General features: G+C 45.7%; 2 protein-coding genes across 8 annotated transcripts in view; one reads left to right on the forward strand and one right to left on the reverse strand.

Annotated features, from left to right (window-relative positions):
- Nucleotides 1–340, forward strand: part of SMARCAD1 (SWI/SNF-related, matrix-associated actin-dependent regulator of chromatin, subfamily a, containing DEAD/H box 1) — a 59384-nt gene extending 59044 nt beyond the window's left edge. For both annotated transcript variants that reach the window (XM_038755104.1, XM_038755105.1), the window contains exon 23: nt 135–340. In XM_038755104.1, the coding sequence (XP_038611032.1) occupies nt 135–196 (62 nt within the window). In that variant the 3' untranslated portion in view covers nt 197–340. The remainder of the gene's footprint in view (nt 1–134) is intronic.
- A 3859-nt stretch (nt 341–4199) lies between these two features.
- HPGDS (hematopoietic prostaglandin D synthase) lies at nt 4200–23602 on the reverse strand. 6 transcript variants are annotated; one of them, XM_038755269.1, is made up of 6 exons: nt 23396–23602; nt 21715–21783; nt 15909–16050; nt 12733–12825; nt 6630–6728; nt 4200–4607 (listed from the first exon to the last, which is right to left on the reverse strand). In XM_038755269.1, exons 3-6 carry the CDS (start codon nt 16039–16041, stop codon nt 4297–4299), a joined length of 636 nt encoding a protein of 211 aa, XP_038611197.1. In that variant the 5' UTR covers nt 16042–16050; nt 21715–21783; nt 23396–23602; the 3' UTR covers nt 4200–4296. The 6 variants fall into 6 exon arrangements, with proteins under 6 accessions (XP_038611197.1, XP_038611198.1, XP_038611196.1 ...); XM_038755272.1 differs by lacking the exon at nt 23396–23602 and adding an exon at nt 10924–11033 and having other exon boundaries at nt 4342–4607; nt 6642–6728; nt 21715–21875; XM_038755271.1 differs by lacking the exon at nt 23396–23602 and adding an exon at nt 10924–11033 and having other exon boundaries at nt 4342–4607; nt 21715–21875.
- Nucleotides 23603–24073: the final 471 nt, after the last annotated feature.

The following is a 24073-nucleotide window of genomic DNA, read 5'->3' on the forward strand; positions in this document are numbered from 1 at the left end:
AAAGAGGAGATAGTGAAGGAATCATGGGCCTTAGGGAAGTTCCCCATAGGGGTGTTTTGCAAGCCACGCTGAAAGAATTGAAGGCAGACGCTTTCAGCTTTTAATAATGCCAAATATTTGTTTTCACCCTGTAGGAGATGAAGGAACCATGCCTGCAGATATAGCCAGTTTACTAAAAACGTCATTAGGGCTCTAAATTCAAGAGGACTGGCATTCCTCACCGAGAAGAAAACATCAGTGCGGTGCACCCCGGAATTTTTACATTACGATGGTCATGGGTTTTATGAACATTTATAACTTTTTGTAATTTCCATACTGTATTTCTCATGGTATTGAAGTTTTTTGCCACTAACAGAATTCTCCAGAGGCCTGAAACGGAAAATGTATCAATGCCACAAAAATGTAGTACTTAAGATGTTAAATAACCTATTTTACAGAAGTTTTCCAAATGGAGATTAGGTGGTGATTGTTTGTAACAGATCTGCTAAATGCTTTAGATATGTCAGTATTTTTGTAATATTTCTACCTCCAAATATATATATATATACACATATATATATAAAATTCTGTCTTTCACTGGATGTGTGTAGATTTTTACATGTGCCTTATATGACAATGCTCATGTCTTGTTGTTGCTTGTCTTAACTCGTTCAAAGTACTGTTTTTGTATTACCGTAGACAAAGAATAAAATTGTATAGATTGCGTAGCTTTAGTTTGATGGCTATTCAATGAAGCAGGTGTGAACTGTTAGCCGTAAGAGTGGGACCAGAAGCCTCCGATGAGAAGATCCTCTTCCCCTTGCTCCCTCACAAGCACTTTCCCAAGAGAGGAGCTACCATGTGTGGAGAACGGTTGAGATGTTCGCCCACTTCTTCTGTATTTATAAAAAGAAAAAAGCAAAAAAAAACCCAAAAAACTCCCGCTCCATGAATCCTGTTTGTAACTTCATTGCTCTCCCTAGTTGTACAGCCAAGTCAGGTTACCTTTGGGTGTGTTTCTTGGATTCCCGGCCCAGCCTTCCGCTGATCTGGCCATTGTGGCCCAGATGTTAGTTGGAAGCAGATCTTGCTCCCTGGATGACCATTCATTCCGCCGCCTTATCCAAGCTCCGGCGGCACATTGCTAAAATATTCAACCAGTAAAGACCAGTAAAGACAGTAAAGATGTAGCAGTAAAGCTACATCCTGCTAAGGGGAAATACCAGAGCACCTTTGTGCTGCAAAGGAAATCCACCTGCTCAACACAAACCCTAGCCTGAGGGACTTTGGTCACCCCCTGATGCGTTGTCGGGTAAAATTTACCTCTTCCAAAACTGGGGACTTGCAGCTCCTGGTGAGAAAGCTACCAGTCCGCTCGGGCTGCCAGGGGCCACGATGGAAAGATTGGAAAATTTAAGTTGCTCGGTAGCTAATCTTGGAAATCTTTTTTAAAAAAAAAAAATTTGCCTACTGTTAGTCAAACTGCTGTTTTTATTGTACATCTATTTCCTTGTATAACTTGTGAGCTTTCTGTATTTTTATTTTTATTCTGTACATATTATAAATAAACTTTATTTATAAATGGGAAGTTACTGTCTGCAAGGTATAGACTGTCAGTAGATGGTAAAGTACCCTTTGAAATAGAGCACAGTAAATTTGAGAGGAGGGGGCAGGTGTTTATTAAGCACTGCGTGCAGAAGCCTGGGCTAAGAATTTGGTAAAATAAAGGAGAGGTAAAAGACATAAAATCCCGGCCCTCAAGGACAGCAAAGAAACAAGCACAAAATTATTTATGATTGGGAGGAAAAGGAAGGATACAACTGGACTAGCAAGTGAATGGAAAGTTGGATAGGTGAGCAAAGTCAAGGGTGGGAAGCATCTCTTGCAGGAGGTGGGTTTCAGGACTGCTTTTTTAATGGCATTTATTAAGCGCTTACTATGTGCAAAGCACTGTTCTAAGCCCTGGGGAGGTTACGAAGTGATCAGGTTGTCCCGTTGGGGGTCACAGTCTTAATTCCTATTTTACAGATGAGGTAACTGAGGCCCAGAGAAGTTGAGTGACTTGCCCAAAGTCACACAGCTGACAATTGGCGGAGCCGGGACTTGACCCCTAGACCTCTGACTCCAAAGCGCGGGCTCTTTCCACTGAGCCATGCTTTGAAGAAGGGGAGAGCTCTTCTAGACCGTGAGCCCACTGTTGGGTCGGGACCGTCTCTATATGTTGCCAACTTGGACTTCCCAAGTGCTTAGTACAGTGCTCTGCACACAGTAAGCGCTCAATAAAGACGATTGAATGAATGGTGGGCTGGCAGATTTGAGGGGGGAGAGGGTGCCAGGCTGGGGGAAGGCATGAGCATTTATTTATTTATTTTATTTGTACATATTTATTCTATTTATTTTATTTTATTAATATGTTTTGTTCTCTGTCTCCCCCTTCTAGACTGTGAGCCCACTGTTGGGTAGGGACCGTCTCTATATGTTGCCAACTTGTACTTCTCAAGAGCTTAGTGCAGTGCTCTGCACACAGGAAGTGCTCAATAAATTGAATGAATGAATGAGCAAGAGATCACCAACTTGTACTTCTCAAGCGCTTAGTCCAGTGCTCTGCACACAGTAAGCGCTCAATAAATGCGATTGAATGAATGAGTGAATGAGCAAGAGATCAGAAGCAGTGTGGGTGAAAGCCAGGGGCAGGAGTCTGCAGCTGGGCTGGGGTTTTGGAAAAGAGAGCAGGGTAGGAGTTAGTGTTTCCTATAGCAGGAAATTGGTGTGGCTTGAAGGCGTGGGGAGAAAAGAGTTTGAACAATCATCCGAGCTCGGTGGGGGTAGGTCGAAGAGAAGATTGGTGGGAGATTTAATCAGGCCGGTCGGGCCTAGTGGGGAGAGGAAGGGGCCAATTCAACAAACACCGAAGAAAAAAACAAGCCAGATTTTCCACAGACTGAAAGTGACCGTTGAAAGGTCAGCAGGCTTTTAGAAAAGGGAAAGGTGGGGACCTGTTTTGTGTGTTCTGTTTCAGCGTTAACATCAAAAGCAGCAGAATCCATTATAAATTCCCCAAATCATGCTGCTGGGTTTATTTAGGCAGGCCTCTGGAGGCTTAAATCCGTAATTAGTACACTTCTCTGTTTCCCTCCAATACAACCACTTCAGATACAACCCATATAACCTGATGGTTTGCCCCACATTTTGGTCTCTGAATTCTGCTGCTAAAGGTATCAGTAATATTCATTGAATGATTACTATGTGCAAAGTACTGTACTAAGCACTTATTCATTCAATCATATTGAGTGCTTACTGTGTGCAGAGCACTGTACTAAGCGCTTGGGAAGTACAAGTTGGCAACATAGAGAGACGGTCCCTACCCAACAGTGGGCTCACAGTCTAGAAGCCTTATATCACTAAGCCTTATATCACTAAGTATCAGTAACATTCATTCATTCATTCAATCGTATTTATTGAGCGCATACTGTGTGCAGAGCACTGTACTAAGCGCTTGGGAAGTACAAGTTGGCAACATAGAGAGACGGTCCCTACCCGACAGTGGGCTCACAGTCTAGAAGCCTTATATCACTAAGGCTTATATCACTAAGTATCAGTAACACGGAGATGACATAGGGAGGTACATGTGGAAGCTTTTTAGAAAAGAAAACTGGAAATGAAGTTATGGGCAAGGAATGTGTCTGTTATGTTGTATTCTCCCAAGCACTTAGTACAGTGCTCTGCAATCAATCAATCAATCAATTGTATTTATTGAGCGCTTACTGTGTTCAGAGCACTGTACTAAGTGCTTGGGAAGTACAAGTTGGCAACACATAGAGACAGTCCCTACCCAACAGCGGGCTCACAGTCTAGAGTAAGTACTCAGTAAATACAATTGGCTGAAAGATTCTGGCTTTGAATTCCCCACTCTGCCACTTGTCCGCCATGTGACCTTGAGTATGTCACTTAACTTCTCTGGGTCTCAGTTTCCTCAACTGTAAAATGGGGATTCAATATCACTTCCCCCTCCTGCTTATTACACTGGGCGCCCCATTACTATTACTCTATTTATTTATTTTGCTTGTACATATCTATTCTATTTATTTTATTTTGTTAGTATGTTTGGTTTTGTTCTCTGTCTCCCCCTTTTAGACTGTGAGCCCACTGTTGGGTAGGGACTGTCTCCATATGTTGCCAATTTGTACTTCCCAAGCGCTTAGTACAGTGCTCTGCACACAGTAAGCCCTCAATAAATACGATTGATGATGATGATGATGACTGTCCTATCTGACTTGTATCCGATTGTATCTGATTAACTTGTATCTACCCCACCGCCTAGATCAGGGTTGGATGCATAGTAAGGCTTAAAAAAATGCCATTTTTTTTAAAAAAAGGTCCTTTTACATGCCTTAAGGAAGGAGAATAAAAACCTGAAGTGGTGGGATTGGGGGAGAGAGAGTTCGCAGACAGAGAAAGCCCATCTATAGCCTCGTCTCCGGCCTCCGGCTGATCCAGGCGGCGATGGCGGGGATGGTTCGCACCCGGCCCCTCAGGGCCACGAGGGTGGGGAAGTTGTCTAACAACGTGGGTTTTAAGACCAGAAGTGTCGTGCTGCAGATGTCCCAGTAGAAATCGGCCCAGGTTACCTGGTTGAAAAACAAAAACGCCTCTATTTAATCGAGGAGCCTTGGAGCCTTTTCTAATAGATTTGTCGGGAAACCTCATCAAATTATGTGTGCAGCTTAGTCGAAACCCCGCCTTAAATGAGAATAAAGCAGTGTGGCCTAGAGAAAGAGCAGGGGCATGGAAGTCAGAAGGACCTGGGTTCTAATTCTGGCTTCACCACTTGTCTGCCCTGTGACCTTGGACAAGTCATTTTGTTAATGATGTGCATCTAGCTTTACTTCTATTTATTCTGATGATTTGACACCTGTCCACATGTTTTGTTTTGTTGTCTCCCCTTTCTAGACTGTGAGCCCATTGTTGGGTAGGGACCATCTCTGTATGTTGCCGACTTGTACTTCCCAAGCGCTTAGTACAGTGCTCTGCACACAGTAAGCGCTCAATAAATACGATTGAATGAATGAGTGAATTTAATTTATATGAGCCCAAGTTCCCTCAACTGTAAAATGAGGATTCAGACCGTGAGCCCCATGTGGCATAATAATAATGGTATTTGTCAAGTGCTTACTATGTGCCAAGCACTGTTCTAAGTGCTGGGGTAGATACAGAGTAATCAGATTGTCCCACATGGGGCTCACAGTCTTGATCCCGTTTTACAGATAAAGTGACTGAGGCGTGGAGAAGTTTGGTCGTTTGCCAAGGTCACAGAGACAAGTGGTGGAACTGGGATTAGAACCCAGGTCTGAACATGGACTGTGTCCAATCTGATTGACTTGTATCTACCCCAGCGCTTAGAGCAGTGCCTGGCATGTAGTAAGCGCTTAACAAGTACAGTGCCCTGCACACAATCAGCGCTCAATAAATAAGATTGAATGAAATACCATAAAAAACCGGTAAATCTTAACTCTTAAAGAGCGTTAAGCAGCGTGGTTCAGTGGAAAGAGCACGGGCTTTGGAGTCAGAAGTCTATTTATTTTATTTTGTTAATTTGTTTTGTTCTCTGTCTCCCCCCTCTAGACTGTGAGCCCACTGTTGGGTAGGGACCGTCTCTATATGTTGCCAACTTGGACTTCCCAAGCGCTTAGTACAGTGCTCTGCACACAGTAAGCGCTCAATAAATACGATTGAATGAATCCACCCCCATCTCCTTCCCCTCCCCACAGCACCTGTATATATGTATATATGTTTGTACGTATTTATACTCTATTTGATTTGTACATATTCTATTTATTTTATTTTGTTAATGTGTTTTGTTTTGTTCTCTGTCTCCCCCTTCTAGACTGTGAGCCCGCTGTTGGGTAGGGACCGTCTCTATATGTTGCCAACTTGTACTTCCCAAGCGCTTAGTACAGTGCACTGCACACAGTAAGCGCTCAATAAATACGATTGAATGAATGAAGTCATGAGTTCATATCCCGGCTCTGCCAACTGTCAGCAGTGTAACTTTGGGCAAGTCACTTAACTTCTCTGTGCCTCAGTTACCTCATCTGTAAAATGGGGATTAAGACTGTGGGACAACCTGATCACCCTATAACCTCCCCAGTGCTTAGAACAGTGCTTTGCACCTAGTAAGCGCTTAATAAATGCCATCGTTATCATTAAAGAGTCTTCCATTTCCCTTTGCATCTGCTCTGGTAGAATGAAATCAGTTTGCACGAGCAGGCAGGGCCTAACTATGCCAGACACCTGTCACCATGTTTTGTTTCGTTGTCTGTCTCCCCCTTCTAGGCTGTGAGCCCGTTGTTGGGTAGGGACCGTGTCTATATGTTGCCGACTTGGACTTCCCAAGCGCTTAGTACAGTGCTCTGCGCCCAGTAAGCGCTCAATAAATGCGATTGAATGAATTAATGAATTGGATTGGAGCAGAGACTAACCCCATCCGCGCCCCGGCCCACAGATACCATCCCTGCTTGGGCCTCAGTCCGCAGAGCTCGACTGGGTCGCCTGCCCTCAGCTTAGGTGGAAACCCTGGCACCGAAGATGCCCAGAATTCCCGCTTTTCCCTCTGGTCGCCCCCTCCACCATTCCTGAGCCAGCGCACTGACCGATTGGCCTACCAGCCATTCGCTCTCCGCCAGGTAGGCCTCCAGGTTCCGCAGCAACGTCGGAGCCCTGTCGGCGAGCAGCTTGCTGAATGCCTGCTCCTGGAAGAGAAAGAGCCCGTGGGCCTCGGCTGGGAGACGCGGAGGAGCCCGGACCGGCTCCCGTCACTTCCAAGGACGGGGGTTGGCGGGAAGTCTTAAAGCATCCCCGGACCAACGTCAGTGAGTACTCATTTGTTCTGCCACAGTAGAATCGGAACAGCCCCAAGCCCTGCTCTACTTTTGGTGGGAAACTTGAAAGGAGTTTTGGCCAGGAAAATGGACATTAGCCACTTACAAAGATTCATTCATTCAGTCGTATTTATTGAGCTCTTACTGTGTGCAGAGCTCAATCTCCGTCCATCTCCTTCCCCTCCCCACAGCACCTGTATATATGTATATATACTTGTACGTATTCATTACTCTATTACTATTCTATTAGTATTAGTATAGTATTACTATTACTATTACTATTCTATTACTCTATTCATTACTCTATTATTTATTTATTTATTATTTATTTATTTATTTATTATGTATTAAGCGCTTGGGAAGTAAAATGGACACCTTACCCAAGTCTTGCAACTCTCCTTCCCGTGGGCCCCGGCTGGGAGACGCGGAGGAGCCCGGACCGGCTCCCGTCACTTCCAAGGACGGGGGTTGGCAGGAAGTCTTAAAGCATCCCCGGACCAACGTCAGTGAGTACTCATTTGTTCTGCCACAGTAGAATTGGAACAGCCCCGAGCCCTGCTCCACTTTTGGTGGGAAACTTGGGAAGGAGTTTTGGCCAGGAAAATGGACATTAGCCACTTGCAAAGATTCATTCATTCAGTCGTATTTATTGAGCTCTTACTGTGTGCAGAGCTCAATCTCCTTCCCCTCCCCACAGCACCTGTATATATGTATATATATTTGTACGTAGTCATTACTCTATTACTATTCTATTAGTATTAGTATAGTATTACTATTACTATTCTATTACTCTATTCATTACTCTATTTATTATTTATTATTTATTTATTTATTTATTTATTTATTGTGTATTAAGCGCTTGGGAAGTAAAATGGACACCTTACCCAAGTCTTGCAACTCCCTCTCCCATGGGCCCCGGCTGGGAGACGTGGAGGAGCCTGGAGCAACTCCCGTCACTTCCCAGGACAGGGGTTGGCAGGAAGTCTTAAAGCATCCCCGGACCAACATCAGTGAGTACTCATTTGTTCTGCCACAGTAGAATCGGAACAGCCCCGAGCCCTGCTCCACTTTTGGTGGGAAACTTGGGAAGGAGTTTTGGCCAGGAAAATGGACATTAGCCACTTGCAAAGATTCATTCATTCAGTCGTATTTATTGAGCTCTTACTGTGTGCAGAGCTCAATCTCCTTCCATCTCCTTCCCCTCCCCACAGCACCTATATATATGTATATATGTTTGTACGTATTCATTACTCTATTACTATTCTATTAGTACTAGTATAGTATTACTATTACTATTCTATTACTCTATTCATTATCTATTTATTATTTATTTATTATTTATTTATTTATTATGTATTAAGCGGTTGGGAAGTAAAATGGACACCTTACCCAAGTCTTGCAACTCCCTCCCCCTTCATATCTGATAGACCATCACTCTCCCCTCTTTCAAGCCTTATTAATTAAAACCACATCTCCGACAGGCCTTTCCCGACTAAGCCCTCATTTCCTCTACTCCCTCTCCCTTTCTGCGTCACCAATACACTTGGATTGTACCTTTTAGTCACACCTCCCTCAGCCCCAAACCTATGTATATGCCCATAATTTATTTATATTGATGTCTGTATCCTCCTATAGACTGTAAGTTCCTTGTGGGCTGGGATAATTTTTACCAATTCTGTTACATTATACTCCTCCAAGCACTTAATACAGGGCTCTGCACACAGTAAGTGGCTCAATAATTAAGTAATAATTGAGTAATAATTGAGTAAGTAAGTAAGTAATAATTGAGTGAGTGGCTCAATGACTGGTATTGCTAATAATAGTATTTGTTAAGTGCTTGATTAGCTGATTGATGGATCTTCCTGCAAAAGAGCATCCAGTGGCTATGATGTCTGTACTGAGTGCTTAGTTCAGTGCTCAGCACACACGGATTGATTTGGGGGGTGGTTCAGGAACTCTAGCCCACGGCTGCACTCCGTAAAATAATCTCGTGGACCCCACTCATTCCCTCTTCGTGTGGTGGAGTAAATCTTGACTCTACCCATTTGATGAAATCAATTTCATTTGATGAAAATGTTAGGCGCCCATATGTCGACGTAGAAATAATTCCTCTTCTGGATTCCACAAGCTTATCTGGATCTAGGGAAGTTCTCTAGAAACTTGCTTAAAAGTCTCTAGTATTTCTTGAATTATTTTGATTGTATGTTGTTTTCTATCTCCATATATTTGAATTTTACAGCCACCTATGAATCCATTGTCCTTTCAGGAAACCCAAAATCAATCAGTCAGTTATTCATTCATTCATTCGATCGTATTTATTGAGCGCTTACTGTGTGCAGAGCACTGTACTAAACGCTTGGGAAGTACAAGTTGGCAACATATAGAGACGGTCCCCAGCCAACAACGGGCTCGCAGTCTAATTTATTGAGCCCTTACCGTGTGCACAGCATTGTACTAAGCGCTTGAGAGGGTACGCTAGAGAAATCTGGCCGTCAACTTTGGCCTAAGTGTCTTGAGTTAGGAGTTGTGAGTGAAGTCTTTTTTTTTTATCTGCCTCTCTTACATTAATAGTTCTAAGAAGCAGCGTGGCTCAGTGGAAAGAGTACGGGCTTTGGAGTCGGAGGTCATGGGTTCAAATCCCTGCTCCGCCAATTAATAATGATAATAATGATAGCATTTATGAAGCACTTACTATGTGCGAAGCACTGTTCTAAGCACTGGGAAGGTCACAAGGTAATGAGGTTGTCCCACAGGGGGCTCACAGTCTTAACCCCCATTTTACAGATGAGGGAACTGAGGCCCAGAGAAGTGAAGTGACTTGCCCAAAGTCGCACAGCTGACAAGTGGCAGAGCCGGGATTTGAACCCGTGACCTCTGACTCCAAAGCCTGGGCTCTTTCCGCTGAGCCACGCTGCTTCTCTTGCCAATTGTCAGCTGTATGACTTCGGGCAAGTCACTGAACTTCTCTGTGCCTCAGTTCCCTCATCTGAAAAATGGGGATTAAGACTGTGAGCCCCAGTGGGACAACCGGATCACCTTGTAACCTCCCCAGAGCTTAGAACAGTGCTTTGCACATAGTAAGCGCTTAAAAAATGCCATTATTATTATTATTATTATTAAAACGGGAATTAAGACTGTGAGCCCTATGCGGGACAACCTGATCACCTTGTTTCCCCTCAACACTTAGAACAGTGCTTTGCACATAGTAAGCACTTAACAAATACCATCATTATTATTATTATTATTATTAAAACATGACAACAGTGGATAGAGCCCAGGCCTCAGAGTCAGAAGGTCTTGGGTTCTAATCCCGGCTCGGCCACTTATCTGCCGTTTGACCTTGATCAAGTCACTTCACTTCCCTGGGCCTCAGTTACCTCATCTATAAAATGGGGATTGAGAGTATGAGCCCCATATGGGACAGGGACTGTGTCCAATGCAAATTGCTTGTATCCACCCCAGTGTTTAGTACGGTGCCTGGCACATAATAATAATAATAATAATAGTAATGGCATTTATTAAGCGCTTACGATGTACAAAGCACTGTCCTAAGCATTGAGGGGATACAAGGTAATCAAGTTGTCCCACGTTGGGCTCACAGTCTTCATCCTTAGTACAGAGCTCCGCACACAGTAAGCGCTCAATAAATACAATTGAATGAAAATGAATGAAAATAATAATAATAATGGCATTTTTTAAGCACTTACTATGGGCAAAGCACTGTTCTAAGCGCTGGGGAGGTTACAAGGTGATCAGATTGGCTCACAGTCTTAATCCCCATTTTACAGATGAGGTCACTGAGGCCCAGAGAAGTTACGTGACTTGCCCAAAGTCACACAGCTGACAATTGACATAGTAAGCGCTTAACTAATACCACGGTTATGATTACTGACTGGCAGGTTTGACTGAAACACGACTGGCAGGGACAAGAGAACGTGAGCGGCACTGCGCAGAGCACCGGAACCCTTCAGTTCCGACCCAAGGCATCGGGCCCAGCCGTGGTGCTGAGGGGAATCCTCCCTGAAGCCCTCTGGCTTGGCCGTGAGCATATCATCCGCCTCCTTACTTTCACATCTTGCATTTTCTCGTCCCAGGGGAAAGCCGCCATGAAGTCATCCAGGGTGTCCACGACGGCGTCAACTTGACACTGCTCCAGCTCTGATTTCCCAGCCAAGCCTGTGGGTCAGTGGGGCTTCTCAGAGCAGAACCCTCCACCCCTGCAGCCTTCTTTCCTTTTCTGTTGACTCCTGTCACCCATCGTTGGTCTTCACTGCTCCCTACTACTCTACCTGCCCAGGCCACCACCCAACTGACCAAATCCATCCATCCTGATTGGGATAATAATAACAATAATGGCATCTATTAAGCGCTTACTATGGGCAAAGCCCTGTTCTAAGCTCTGGGGAGGTTACAAGGTGATCAGGCTGTCCCACGGGGGGCTCACAGTCTTCATCTCCACTTTACAGATGAGTTCACTGAGGCACAGAGAAGTGAAGTGACTTGCCCAAAGTCACACAGCTGACAGTTGGCGGAACTGGGGTTTGAACCCAGGACCTCTGACTCCAAAGCCCAGCCTCCGGGCAGCCCGCCCCTCTTTCTCCGGGCTCCTCCTGCGGCCTCACCTCCTGACAGAACCTCCCTCCTCGTCTGTCCTCCTGCCTTCTTTTCAGCTCATTCATTCATTCAATCGTATTTATTGAGCGCTTACTATGTGCAGGGCACTGTACTAAGCGCTTGGGAAGTACAAGTCGGCAACATGTGGAGACGGTCCCTACCCAACAACGGGCTCACGGTCTAGAAGGGGGAGACAGACGACAAAACAAAACACGTGGGCAGGAGTCATCAGAATAAATAGAAGTAAAGCTAGATGCCCATCATTAACAAAATAAATAGAATAGTAAATATGTACAGGTAAGATAAATAGAGTAATAAATCTGTGCAAATATATATACAAGTGCTGTGGGGAGGGGAAGGAGGTAGAGCAGGGTGGGTGGGGAGGAGGAGAGGAAAAAGGGGGATCGGTCTGGGAAGGCTCCCCCCACCCCGGATCCCCAGCCCTTGGGTCAATCAATCAATCAATTGTACTTATTGAGCGCTTACTGTGTGCAGAGCACTGTACTAAGCGCTTGGGAAGTACAAGTTGGCAACATATAGAGACAGTCCCTACCCAACAGTCAGTATCATTCTCCTCCGCCAGTTCTCCCCTGCGTCATCCCTGCATTTTCCTTTGGGGATGGAAAAGCAGGATGGGAAAACTCCCAGGTTACGGCTCTGGGGCTGCCAGACTCTGTTCTAAAAATCCTGCCCAGGATTAATTGGTCCTTTCTGGTAGGGCCCTGACTGGCTCGTAGAGCCCCCAGGCTCGGGGGGGAGAGTCCCATCTCAATCAATCAATCAATCAATCAATCGTATTGAGCACTTACTGTGTGCAGAGCACTGGACTAAGCGCTTGGGAAGTACAAGCTGGCAACATATAGAGACGGTCCCTACCCAACAGTGGGCTCACAGTCTAGAAGGGGGAGACAGAGAACAAAACCAAACCTACTAACAAAATCAATCAATCAATCGTATTTATTGAGCGCTTACTGGGTGCAGAGCACTATACTAAGCACTTGGGAAGTACAAGCTGGCAACATATAGAGACAGTTCCTACCCAACAGTGGGCTCACAGTCTAGAAGGGGGAGGCAGAGAACAAAACCAAACATACTAACAAAATAAAATAAATAGAATAGATATGTACAAGTAAAATAAATAGAGTAATAAATATGTACATACATATATACAGGTGCTGTGGGGAAGGGAAGGAGGTAAGATGCGGGGGATGGAGAGGGCGACGAGGGGGAGAGGAAGGAAGGGGCTCAATCTGCCCCATACCTGCTTCTCGGGCAAAGTACCGCGCTATGGCCAGGCTCTGGTGAAGGATCACTCCATCAACTTCCAGAATGGGGATTTTCCCAAATGGGAGCACTAAAGAAAGTAAGCAAAGAAACCTCAGAACAAAGAGAAGGGATGATATGGCAATTTTCCAAAACAGCTTTGGAAGCTTTTCACCGGACGCCCCACACTCTAGTGGAAGACCAAGCGTCTGGGAGTCGGGAGACCTGGGTTCTAGTCCCAGTACTGCCATTGACTGCTGGGTAACTTGATCTAATCACTTAGATCAGTTTCCTCATCTGCAAAATGGAGCTAATTATATCGGAAAGACCGGAGGGAGGTCAAGAAGCCTGGGTTCTAGTTTTGTTGGGGGTTTTTTTGCCTCTGCCTTTGGTTGCTTTGTGACCTCAGGCCAATCATTTAACCTCTTTTGAGGTTCAGTTTTCTCATCTGTAAAATGGGACTCACCATACCTGTCTCTCCCTAACTCATAGGGATGTTGCATGGATAAAATGAGATCACTGAAAAAAACCAAAGATGTTACATACCCTGACTTAAGGCAGTCAAGTGATGGTTGCAAAGGAGAAAGCAGGACTGTGTGTTGAGCCCAGTCCAACTTGGCAAGAGACTCGAGTAGTAATTGTTACTACCAGTTCCAAGGGCTTATTTGTTATTTAAGTACTCAATCAATCAATTGTATTTATTCAGTGCTTACTAGACTCGACTAGTAATTTGTTAATACCAGTTCCAAGTGCTTATTTGTTATTTAAGTTCAACGCAGGTAGTAACCTGTCGGAGTTCCTGGTTGTAGTTGGACTCCAGCAAGCTCTTTTAGGGCCTGTTTTCTGATGTGATTTTGTTCTGGCTTAAAGGGTGGGATCTGGCCTTAAGACTTCTTTCAGGCCTCCCAGGAATGTCGCTGATTCCAGAATGTTAACATCGTCAGAGAGGAAAACGCTCGGCCTCCAAGAGGTTTTAGGGGGGAGTTTAGCCCTGCTGTTGGTCCAGTTGGGAAGAACACTACTCTGGGAATCAGGGGAACTGGGTTCTGATGCTACTGACTAGTGGAAAGACCACAAGCCTGGGAATCGGTCGAAACTGGAGTCTAGTCCTGGCCCTGCCACTTTTCTGCTCTGTGACCTTGGGCTAGTCACTTCCTTTCTCTGGGCCTCAGCTGCCTCATCTGTAAAATGGGGATTAGTGGGACATGACTGTATCCAATCTGATGAGTCTGTATCTATCCCAGCGCTTAGTACAGTGCAAATACCATAAAAAAAAAACCACGGGCAAAGACCGCATCAAGCAATCAATCAATCGTATTTATTGAGCGCTTACTGTGTGCGGAGCACTGTAGTAAGTGCTTGGGAAGGACAAGATGGCAACATATAGAGACAGTCCCTACCCAACAGTGGGCTCACAGTCTAAAAGGGGGAGACAGAGAACAAAACCAAACATACTAACAAAATAAAATAAATAGAATAGATATGTACAAGTAAAATAAATAGAGTAATAAATATTTACAGATATATATGCAGTATATATATGTACATATATATAAAATAAATAGAATAGATATGTACAAGTAAAATAAATGAATAGAGTAATAAATATGTACAGACATATATACTTATATACACATGTGCACCTTGCAGTGTGCTGCACCTCTGCCTGCCTACTTGCTTACTGTATTCAGTGCCCCAGTGAACAGGAAAGTGTGAGTGACACTGCACAGATCACTAGCACTGTAATTGATTCCCCTAGGGTCCTGATGTCTCCGAATGAAGGTCCATCCATCGTTGCTGATGGGAGGCTTAGATTGGAGGAGGGTTTAGATTCCTAACCTGGAACTCCAGTGTACCACGTTTTTCATAAACAGGATTTTCCTGGCCACTCGCCCAGATAAACAGAGAAGGTGCCCTACTTTGCTGTTTACATAATAATAATAAGGTATTAGTTAAGCACTTGCTATCTGTCAAGCACTGTTCTAAGTGCTGGGGTAATAATAATGGCATTTGTTAAGTGCTTACTATGTGCGAAGCACTGTTCTAAGCGCTGGGGGGGGGATACAAGGTGATCAGGTTGTCCCACGTGGGGCTCGCAGTCTTAATCCCCATTTTACAGATGAGGCAACTGAGGCACAGAGAAGTGAAGTGGCTTGCCCAAAGCCACACAGCTGGCAAGTGGCGGAGCCAGGATTAGAACCCATGACCTCTGGCTCCCAAGCCCGTGCTCTTTCCACTAAGCCACGTTGCTTAGATCATCAGGTTGGACACAGTCCCTGTCCCACGTGGAGCTAACAGTCATTCATTCATTCAGTTGTATTCATTGAGCGCTTAATGGGTGCAGAGCACTGTACTAAGCGCTTGGAAAGTACAATTCAGCAACAGAGACAGACAGTCCCTGCCCACAAATGGCTCACAGTCTGTGTTGGGTTTTTCTGGGTTGGGTTTCTGGCTTAATCCCCATGTTACAGATGAGGTAACCGAGGCCCAGCGAAATGAAGTGACTTGCCCAACATTCATTCATTCATTCACTCAATCGTATTTATTGAGCGCTTACTGTGTGCAGAGCACTGTACTAAGCGCTTGGGAAGTACAAGTCGGCAACATCTAGAGACGGTCCCTACCCAACAGCGGGCTCAACATCACATAGAAGACACGAGGCGGAGCCAGGATTAGAACCCAGGCCCTTCCGACTCCCAGGGCCGTGCTCTATCCACTAGGCTAGGTTGCTTCTCTTTACTTATCTGCCCCGATCCCTGGCCACCTGGCCTCTGTCCTTGCCTCCTCCGCAGTCAAAATCATCATCATGATAATAATGATGGTATTTGTTAAGTGCTTACTATGTGCAAAGCACTGGTCTAAGCGCTGGGGGGAAACAAGGTGAGCAGGCTCACAATCTTAATCCCCATTTTACAGGTGAGGTAACTGAGGCACAGAGAAGTTAAGCGACTTGCCCAAAGTCACACAGCTGACAATTGTCAGAGCTGGGATTCGAACCCACGACCTCTGACTCCCAAGCCTGGGCTCTTTCCACTGAGCCACGCCGCTTCACAAGGCATCTCTCATGACCTTGAATAGCCCTTGGGTCATAGAGGCACCTATGAGACTTTGGCTGTCCTGGTCCTGGGTCTTTAGTTGTGAAATTGGGGATAAACCGGATCAGCCCCTACATACGTGGTTTGATTCCCGGCCAGTCCGCAGGCTCTATTCTCTGGTCTTCATATTTCAGGTCCATGTAGGCAAACAGGTAACGGATTATTTCTGCTCTTCCCCGCAGATTAAAGTAGACCAGCTTGAGGTTTGGCATGTTACTCCTCTGCGAAAGGAAAACGGGAGTTAATCCACGGCGACGACGCACTTGGCCATCATCATCATCAATCGTATTTATTGAGCGCTTACTATGTGCAGAGCACTGTACTAAGCACTTGGGAAGTACAAATTGGCAACATCTAGAGACAGTCCCTACCCAACAGTGGGCTCACAGTCGAAAAGGGGGAGACGGAGAACAAAACCAAACATATTAACAAAATAAAATAAATAGAATAGATATGTACAAGTAAAATAAATAGAGTAATAAATATGTACAAACATATATACATATATACAGGTGCTGTGGGGAAGGGAAGGAGGTAAGATGGGGGGATGGAGAGGGGGGCGAGGGGGAGAGGAAGGAAGGGGCTCAGTGTGGGAAGGCCTCCTGGAGGAGGTGAGCTCTCAGCAGGGCCTTGAAGGGAGGAAGAGAGCTAGCTTGGCAGATGGGCAGAGGGAGGGCATTCCAGGCCCGGGGGATGACGTGGGCCGGGGGTCGATGGCGGAACAGGCGAGAACGAGGTACAGTGAGGAGATTAGTGGTGGAGGAGCGGAGGGTGCGGGCTGGGCTGGAGAAGGAGAGAAGGGAGGTGAGGTAGGAGGGGGCGAGGGGATGGACAGCCTTGAAGCCCAGGGTGAGGAGTTTCTGCCTGATGCGCAGATTGATTGGTAGCCACTGGAGATTTTTGAGGAGGGTTCCAATGGCCAGTTCCATTGCTGGTTGGGCAGCCAGGGTGGATGGCTCTGCTGCCCCTCACCAGCCCAAAATGGTATCCGTGCCCCATTTCAGCACTGTTCCAAGACTGGACAGTCCTTTAGACTGGGAGCCCACTGTTGGGTAGGGACCGTCTCTATATGTTGCCAACTTGTACTTCCCAAGCGCTTAGTACAGTGCTCCGCACACAGTAAGCGCTCAATAAATACGATTGATTGATTGATTGATTGGAGAGGATACCAAGAAACAGTGTGGCTCAGTGGAAAGTAGCCCGGGCTTTGGAGTCAGAGGTCATGGGTTCGAATCCAGGCTCCGCCACAAGTCTCTGAGCCTCAGTGACCTCATCTGTAAAAATGGGGATTAAGACTGTGAGCCCCACGTGGGACAACTTGATCACATTGTATCCCCCCAGCGCTTAGAACAGTGCTTTGCACATAGTAAGCGCTTAACAAATGCCATCATTATTATTATTATTATTATTGTTATTATTATACATCCTGCTCCCCCACTAGTCCAAAATGGAATCCGTGCCCCATTTCAGAACTGTTCCAAGCCTGGAGAGGATACATTCATTCATTCATTCAATCGTATTTATTGAGCGCTTACTGTGTGCAGAGCACTGTACTAAGCGCTTGGGAAGTACAAGTTGGAAGCATATAGAGACGGTCCCTACCCAACAACGAGCTCACGGTCTAGAAGGGGAGACAGACATTAATACATCCTGCTTTGTTAACAAAGGCCCCCCCCGGGGGGACATGAGGACAAGAACTGGGTATATATGTTGCCCTCTTGTACTTCCCAAGCGCTTAGTACAGTGCTCTGCACACAGTAAGCGCTCAATAAATACTATTGAATGAACGAATGAATCAGATGTCATTGATTAATTGACTGATTGAGGATGAGCACTGAAGGAGGGAGCCCCCCTGGACTGCAGGGGAGCCCCCTCATTGGCTTTGTTCACCCCCCACCCCCGTCTTATCTTGCCTGAGAATGGACCCCACTAGGCCGTGTAGAGAGACAGTGACCTCATGGGTATAACAATAATAATAATAATAATGGCATTTGTTAAGCTCTTACTATGTGCAAAACACTGTTGTAAGCGCTGGGGAGGATATAACGTGATCAAGTTGTCCCATGTGGGGATCGCAGTCTTAATCCCCATTTTACAGATGAGGTAACTGAGGCCCAGGGAAGTTAAGTGACTTGACCAAGGTCACACAACTGACAATCGTCAGAGCCGGGATTTGAACCCATGACCTCTGACTCCCAAGCCCGGGCTCTTTCCACTGAGCCACGCTGCCATCAGCTGATTTATTTGTATTGAAAACTTTGTACTTATTGAAAACCTACTGAGTGCAGAGCACTGTACTAAGTGCTTGGAAGTTTACAACATAAACTTGGTAGATATATTTTCTGTGGGATACAGGCCTAGGAGGTCAGAGGACCTGGGTTCTAATCCCGACTCGGCCATTTGTCTGCTGTTTGACCTTGGGCCAGCCATTTAACTTATCTGCCTCACTTATCTCATCTGTAAAATGGGGTTTAAGACGGTGAGCCCCATACGGGACAGTAACTGTGTCCAACCTGATTTGCTTATATCTACCCCAGTCCTCAGTACAGTACCCAGCACATAGTAAGTGCTTAAGAAATACCATTTAGAAAAAAAAAAGGATAGCAATTCCACACCGGCGCAGGACCGGCTGAACTGGACGATAGCCGGGGAAGACAGTCATGTCTCCCACCCCGTCAGGGGAGGAGCCTGGAGGAAAAGGAGGAGGAAGCCACAAATCCTTGGAAAAAAGGTTTCAAAGAGGCCGGATCCCTGGTGTTCCCTCCCTTCCCATTGAGTTGTCCCATCCCTTCTAGACTGTGAGCCCACTGTTGGGTAGGGACCGTCTCTCTATGTTGCCAACTTGGACTTCCCAAGCGCTTAGTACAGTGCTCTGCACACCGTAAGTGCTCAATAACTATGATTGAATGAATCAAGGCCCTACTGAGAGCTCACCTACTCCGGGAGGCCTTCCCAGACTGAGCCCCTTCCTTCCTCTCCCCCTCGTCCCCCTCTCCATCCCCCCATCTTACCTCCTTCCCTTCCCCACAGCACCTGTATATATGTATATATGTTTGTACATATTTATTACTCTATTTATTTATTTATTTATTTTGCTTGTACATATCTATTCTATTTATTTTATTTTGTTAGTATGTTTGGTTTTGTTCTCTGTCTCCCCCTTTTAGACTGTGAGCCCGCTGTTGGGTAGGGACTGTCTCTATACGTTGCCAGCTTGTACTTCCCAAGTGCTTAGTACAGTGCTCTGCACACAGTAAGCGCTCAATAAATACGATTGATGATGGAGGCCCGGCCAAGGCGGGGGCATTTGGACATGGGCCGGTGGGAGGCCCAGACCACCAGTAGCAAGGGCTGGTGGGCATCACCGACCGCCAGTCCCAGGGCCCAGCCAAGCACAGGCTGCTCTTGCACCCAGGACTGCACCTTGCCTCCTCCTACCTCACCTCAATCAATCAATCAATCAATCAATCGTATTTATTGAGCGCTTACTGTGTGCAGAGCACTGGACTAAGCTCTTGGGAAGTACAAGTTGGCAACATATAGAGATAGTCCCTACCCAACAGTGGGCTCACAGTCTAAAAGGGGGAGACAGAGAACAAAACCAAACATACTAACAAAATAAAATAGAATAGAATAAATATGTACACGTAAAATAAATAAATAAATAGAGTAATAAATATGTACAAACATATATACAGGTGCTGTGGGGAAGGGAAGGAGGTATGAAGCAGTGTGGCTCAATGGACAGAGCCCGGGCTTTGGAGTCGGAGGTCATGGGTTCAAATGCCGGCCCCGCCACTTGTCAGCTGTGTGACTTTGGGCAAGTCACTTTACTTCTCTGGGCCTCAGTGACCTCATCTGGAAAATGGGGATTAAGACTGTGAGCCCCCTTGGGCCCACCTGATCACCTTGTAACCTCCCCAGCGCTTATAACAGTACTTCGCACATAGTAAGTGCTTCATAAACGTCATTATTATTATTATTACAACCCAGCCCACACCCTTTGATCCTCTAATGGTAACCTTCTCACTCTACCTCGATCTTATCTATCTCATCACCGAACCCCTCACCCACATCCTGCCTCTGATCTGGAACGCTGTCCCTCCTCATATCCGACAGGCAGTTGCTCCCCTCCCATCGCAGCCTTATTAAAGGCCCATCTCCTCCAAAAGGCCTTCCCTGACTGAGCCCTTCTTCCCACATCTCCCACTCCCTTCTGTGTTGCCCGGACTTGTTCCCTCATCCCCCATCCCAGCCCCACAGCGTAAGGCTCCCTGTTCCTTCAAACTCTCATCCTCAAAGTCCTCCCCAAAACCCACCTCCTCCAGCAGACATTCTCCATTTAACCTCCAACCTCCCAGTCTGCGGCTAACCAAACGTTACCCTTTATTCATCTTCCCTTAGCACTAGGCATATTTTCCATTTGAGATGCCCTACTGAGAGCTCACCTCCTCCAGGAGGCCTTCCCAGACTGAGCCCCCTCCTTCCTCTCCCCCTTACCCCCCTCTCCATCCCCCTGTCTTACCTCCTTCCCTTCTCCACAGCACCTGTATATATGTTTGTACATATTTATTACTCTATTTATTTATTTATTTATTTTACTTGTACATATCTATTCTATTTATTTTATTTTGTTAATATGTTTGGTTTTGTTCTCTGTCTCCCCCTTCTAGACTGTGAGCCCACTGTTGGGTAGGGACTGTCTCTCTATGTTGCCAACTTGTACTTCCCAAGTGCTTAGTCCAGTGCTCTGCACACAGTAAGCGCTCAATAAGTACGCTTGATTGATTGATTGATTTACACTTATTTATGGATTTTTTAAATGGTATTTCTTAAGCACTCACTATGTGTCAAATACCGACCTCTCACCCGTATGCTGTCTCTGACCTAGAATGCTCTCCCTCCTCATAACTGACAACTGGGTAGGGGCCGTCTCTATATGTTGCCGACTTGTACTTCCCAAGCGCTTAGTACAGTGCTCTGCACACAGTAAGGGCTCGATAAATACGACTGAATAAATTACTCTCCCAGCTTCAAAGCCTTAATGAAGGCTACTTGTACATATCTATTCTATTTATTTTATTTTGTTAGTATGTTTGGTTTTGTTCTCTGTCTCCCCCTTTTAGACTGTGAGCCCATCATCAATCGTATTTATTGAGCGCTTACTGTGTGCAGAGCACTGTACTAAGCGCTTGGGAAGTACAAAGCCCACTGTTGGGTAGCGACTGTCTCTCTATGTTGCCGACTTGTACTTCCCAAGCGCTTAGTCCAGTGCTCTGCACACAGTAAGCGCTCAATAAATACTATTGATTGATTGATTGATCGATTGACTTTGTGGCTCCCGAGCTTCCTGCATTCTGTCGGTTTCCACACAAGGGAATCTGTTCGGCGGAGACCCACCCGGCGAATAACGAGGCCCCTGAAACTGTGGGTGAATTTGGAGTCACTGCAGCCCGGAGATCATCATCAATCGTATTTATTGAGCGCTTACTATGTGCAGAGCACTGTACTAAGCACTTGGGAAGTACAAATTGGCTACATATAGGGACAGTCCCTACCCAACAGTGGTCTCACAGTCTAAAAGGGGGAGACAGAGAACAAAACCAAACATACTAACAAAATAAAATAAATAGAATAGATATGTATAAATAAAATAAATAAATAGAGTAATAAATATGTACAAATGCTCAGATGCTCAGAGAAGGGAGAGGAGGCGGCCGACGGACAGGCCCAAAGGAAACGAAGCCCAGAGGGAGCAGAAGGAGCAGGGTGGGGGCCGCCCAAGCAGACCACCCTGTCTTGCCGCGGACACGATGGGACAGAAAGGAAGGGAGGGAGGGAGATTGTGAAAGCAACATTTCACCGCTTTTGTGAATGTCACTCACTTTTGCTGACGCTCTGAAATCCTTGCGGGTCTTCTCTGTGATTGCTTGGCACCGGCTGAGCTCACTGGGCTAGAACCGATAAGCAGTGATCACGAAGCAATACCTGCTCTTCCGTAAGGACAGTCTCTATATGTTGCCAACTTGTCCTTCCCAAGTGCTTAGTCCAGTGCTCTGCACACAGTAAGTGCGCAATAAATATGATTGAATGAATGAACAAGCCTATTTTAAACTATCCTCTTACTTCATTTCCGCCGATAAAGAATGCAGGGCGGCCCAAGCTTCTCAGAAACTTCCTGTTTGATCCTTTACCAGACTTCAATCGATAATATTTATTCAGTGCTTAGGAGAGTACAGTAGAGCTGACTGACACAGCCCTTACCCATAAATGAGGGAAAGTAATAATAATAAGAAGAAGAATGGTATTTGTTAAGCGCTTCTGGCACTGCACTAAGCACTGGGGTAGATACAACCTAGTCCGGTTGGACACAGTCCCTGTCCCATGTGGGGCTCGCAGTCTTAATATCCATTTTACAGATGAGGTAACTGAGGTGCTGAAAAGTAAAGTGACTTGCCCAAGATCACACAGCAGACAAATGGTGGAGCTGGCTTCAGATCTCCCAGGACCGTAGTCCATCGACTAAGCCACACTACTTCCCTTACAGGACACCAAACAGCGTGGCTCAGTGGGAAGAGCCCGGGCTTTGGAGTCAGGGGTCGTGGGTTCAAATCCCGGCTCCGCCAACTGTCAGCTGGGTGACTTTGGGCAAGTCACTTCACTTCTCTGGGCCTCAGTTCCCTCATCTGTAAAATGGGGATGAAGACTGTAAGCCCCCTGTGGGACAACCTGATCACCTTGTAACCTCCCCACGCTTAGAACAGTGCTTTGCATGTAATAAGCGCTTAACAAATGCCATCACTATTACAGTGCACTGCACCAAGTGGCATTGAATAAATGCTATTAGGCTACTACTACATTACTGGAGGCAGGTACAGGTGCGTTTCTTGGCCATTGATGTGTCCTATATGCTGTAGGGTGGGTCAGACGCTCAGACATTAAAATTCATTCAGTCAATCGTATTTATTGAGCGCTTACTGTGTGCAGAGCACTGTACTAAGCGCTTGGGAAGTACAAGTTGGCAACATATAGAGACGGTCCCTATCCAACAGCGGGTTCACAGTCTAGAAGGGGGAGACAGACAACAAAACAAAACATATTCACAAAATAACATAAATAGAATAGTAAATATGTACAAATATGTGCAAATTCATTCAATCATATTTATTGAGCACTTACTGTGTGCAGAGCACTGTACTAAGCTCTTGGGAAGTACAAGTTGGGAACATATAGAGATGGTCCCTATCCAACAGCGGGTTCACAGTCTAGAAGGGGGAGACAGACAACAAAACAAAACATATTCACAAAATAACATAAATAGAATAGTAAATATGTACAAATATGCGCAAATTCATTCAATCATATTTATTGAGCACTTACTGTGTGCAGAGCACTGTACTAAGCGCTTGGGAAGTACAAGTTGGGAACATATAGAGATGGTCCCTATCCAACAGCGGGTTCACAGTCTAGAAGGGGGAGACAGACAACAAAACAAAGCATATTCACAAAATAAAATAAATAGAATAAATATGTACAAGTAAAATAAATAAATAGAGTAATAAATACCCTGTTCACCTGAGGTCCGCTGGATGTAATACACTGTTTCGTTGGGGTAGTACTGGTGATGTGTCCAGATTCAGGGAAGACTACAGCTGACCCTTGTCAACATTAGTCACTGCTCCTTTCTATCACCCGATCATCTAAATCAATCAATCAATCAATCGTATTTATTGAGCGCTTACTGTGTGCAGAGCACTGGACTAAGCGCTTGGAAAGTACAAGTTGGGAGACAGCCCGACCTTGTTATTTCCTAAGCATGCTTATTATCTGACCCATCTCGGATGCTAAAATAGCTCTTATCTTGTTCCTCCTCTGAGGTTAAAAGAGGAAGTTACAAGCCATCCCTTTCTGCTGCCGTAGGGATTCTTTGAAGCAGCGTGGCTCAGTGGAAAGAGCCCGGGCTTTGGAGTCAGAGGTCATGGGTTCAAATCCCGCCTCCGCCACTTGTCAGCTGTGTGACTTGGGGCAAGTCACTTTGCTTCTCTGGGCCTCAGTTCCCCCATCTGTAAAATGGGGATGAAGACTGTGAGCCCCCTCATGGGACAACCTGATTACCTTGTATCTACCCCAGTGCTTAGAACAGTGCTTTGCACATAGTAAGCGCTTAACAAATACCAACATTATTATTTGGAGAAGCAGCGTGACTCAGCTGAAAGAGCGGGGGCTTTGGAGTCAGAGTTCATG

The sequence above is a fragment of the Tachyglossus aculeatus genome, chromosome 12 (genome assembly GCF_015852505.1).
Source record: "Tachyglossus aculeatus isolate mTacAcu1 chromosome 12, mTacAcu1.pri, whole genome shotgun sequence".
Taxonomy (NCBI): domain Eukaryota; kingdom Metazoa; phylum Chordata; class Mammalia; order Monotremata; family Tachyglossidae; genus Tachyglossus; species Tachyglossus aculeatus.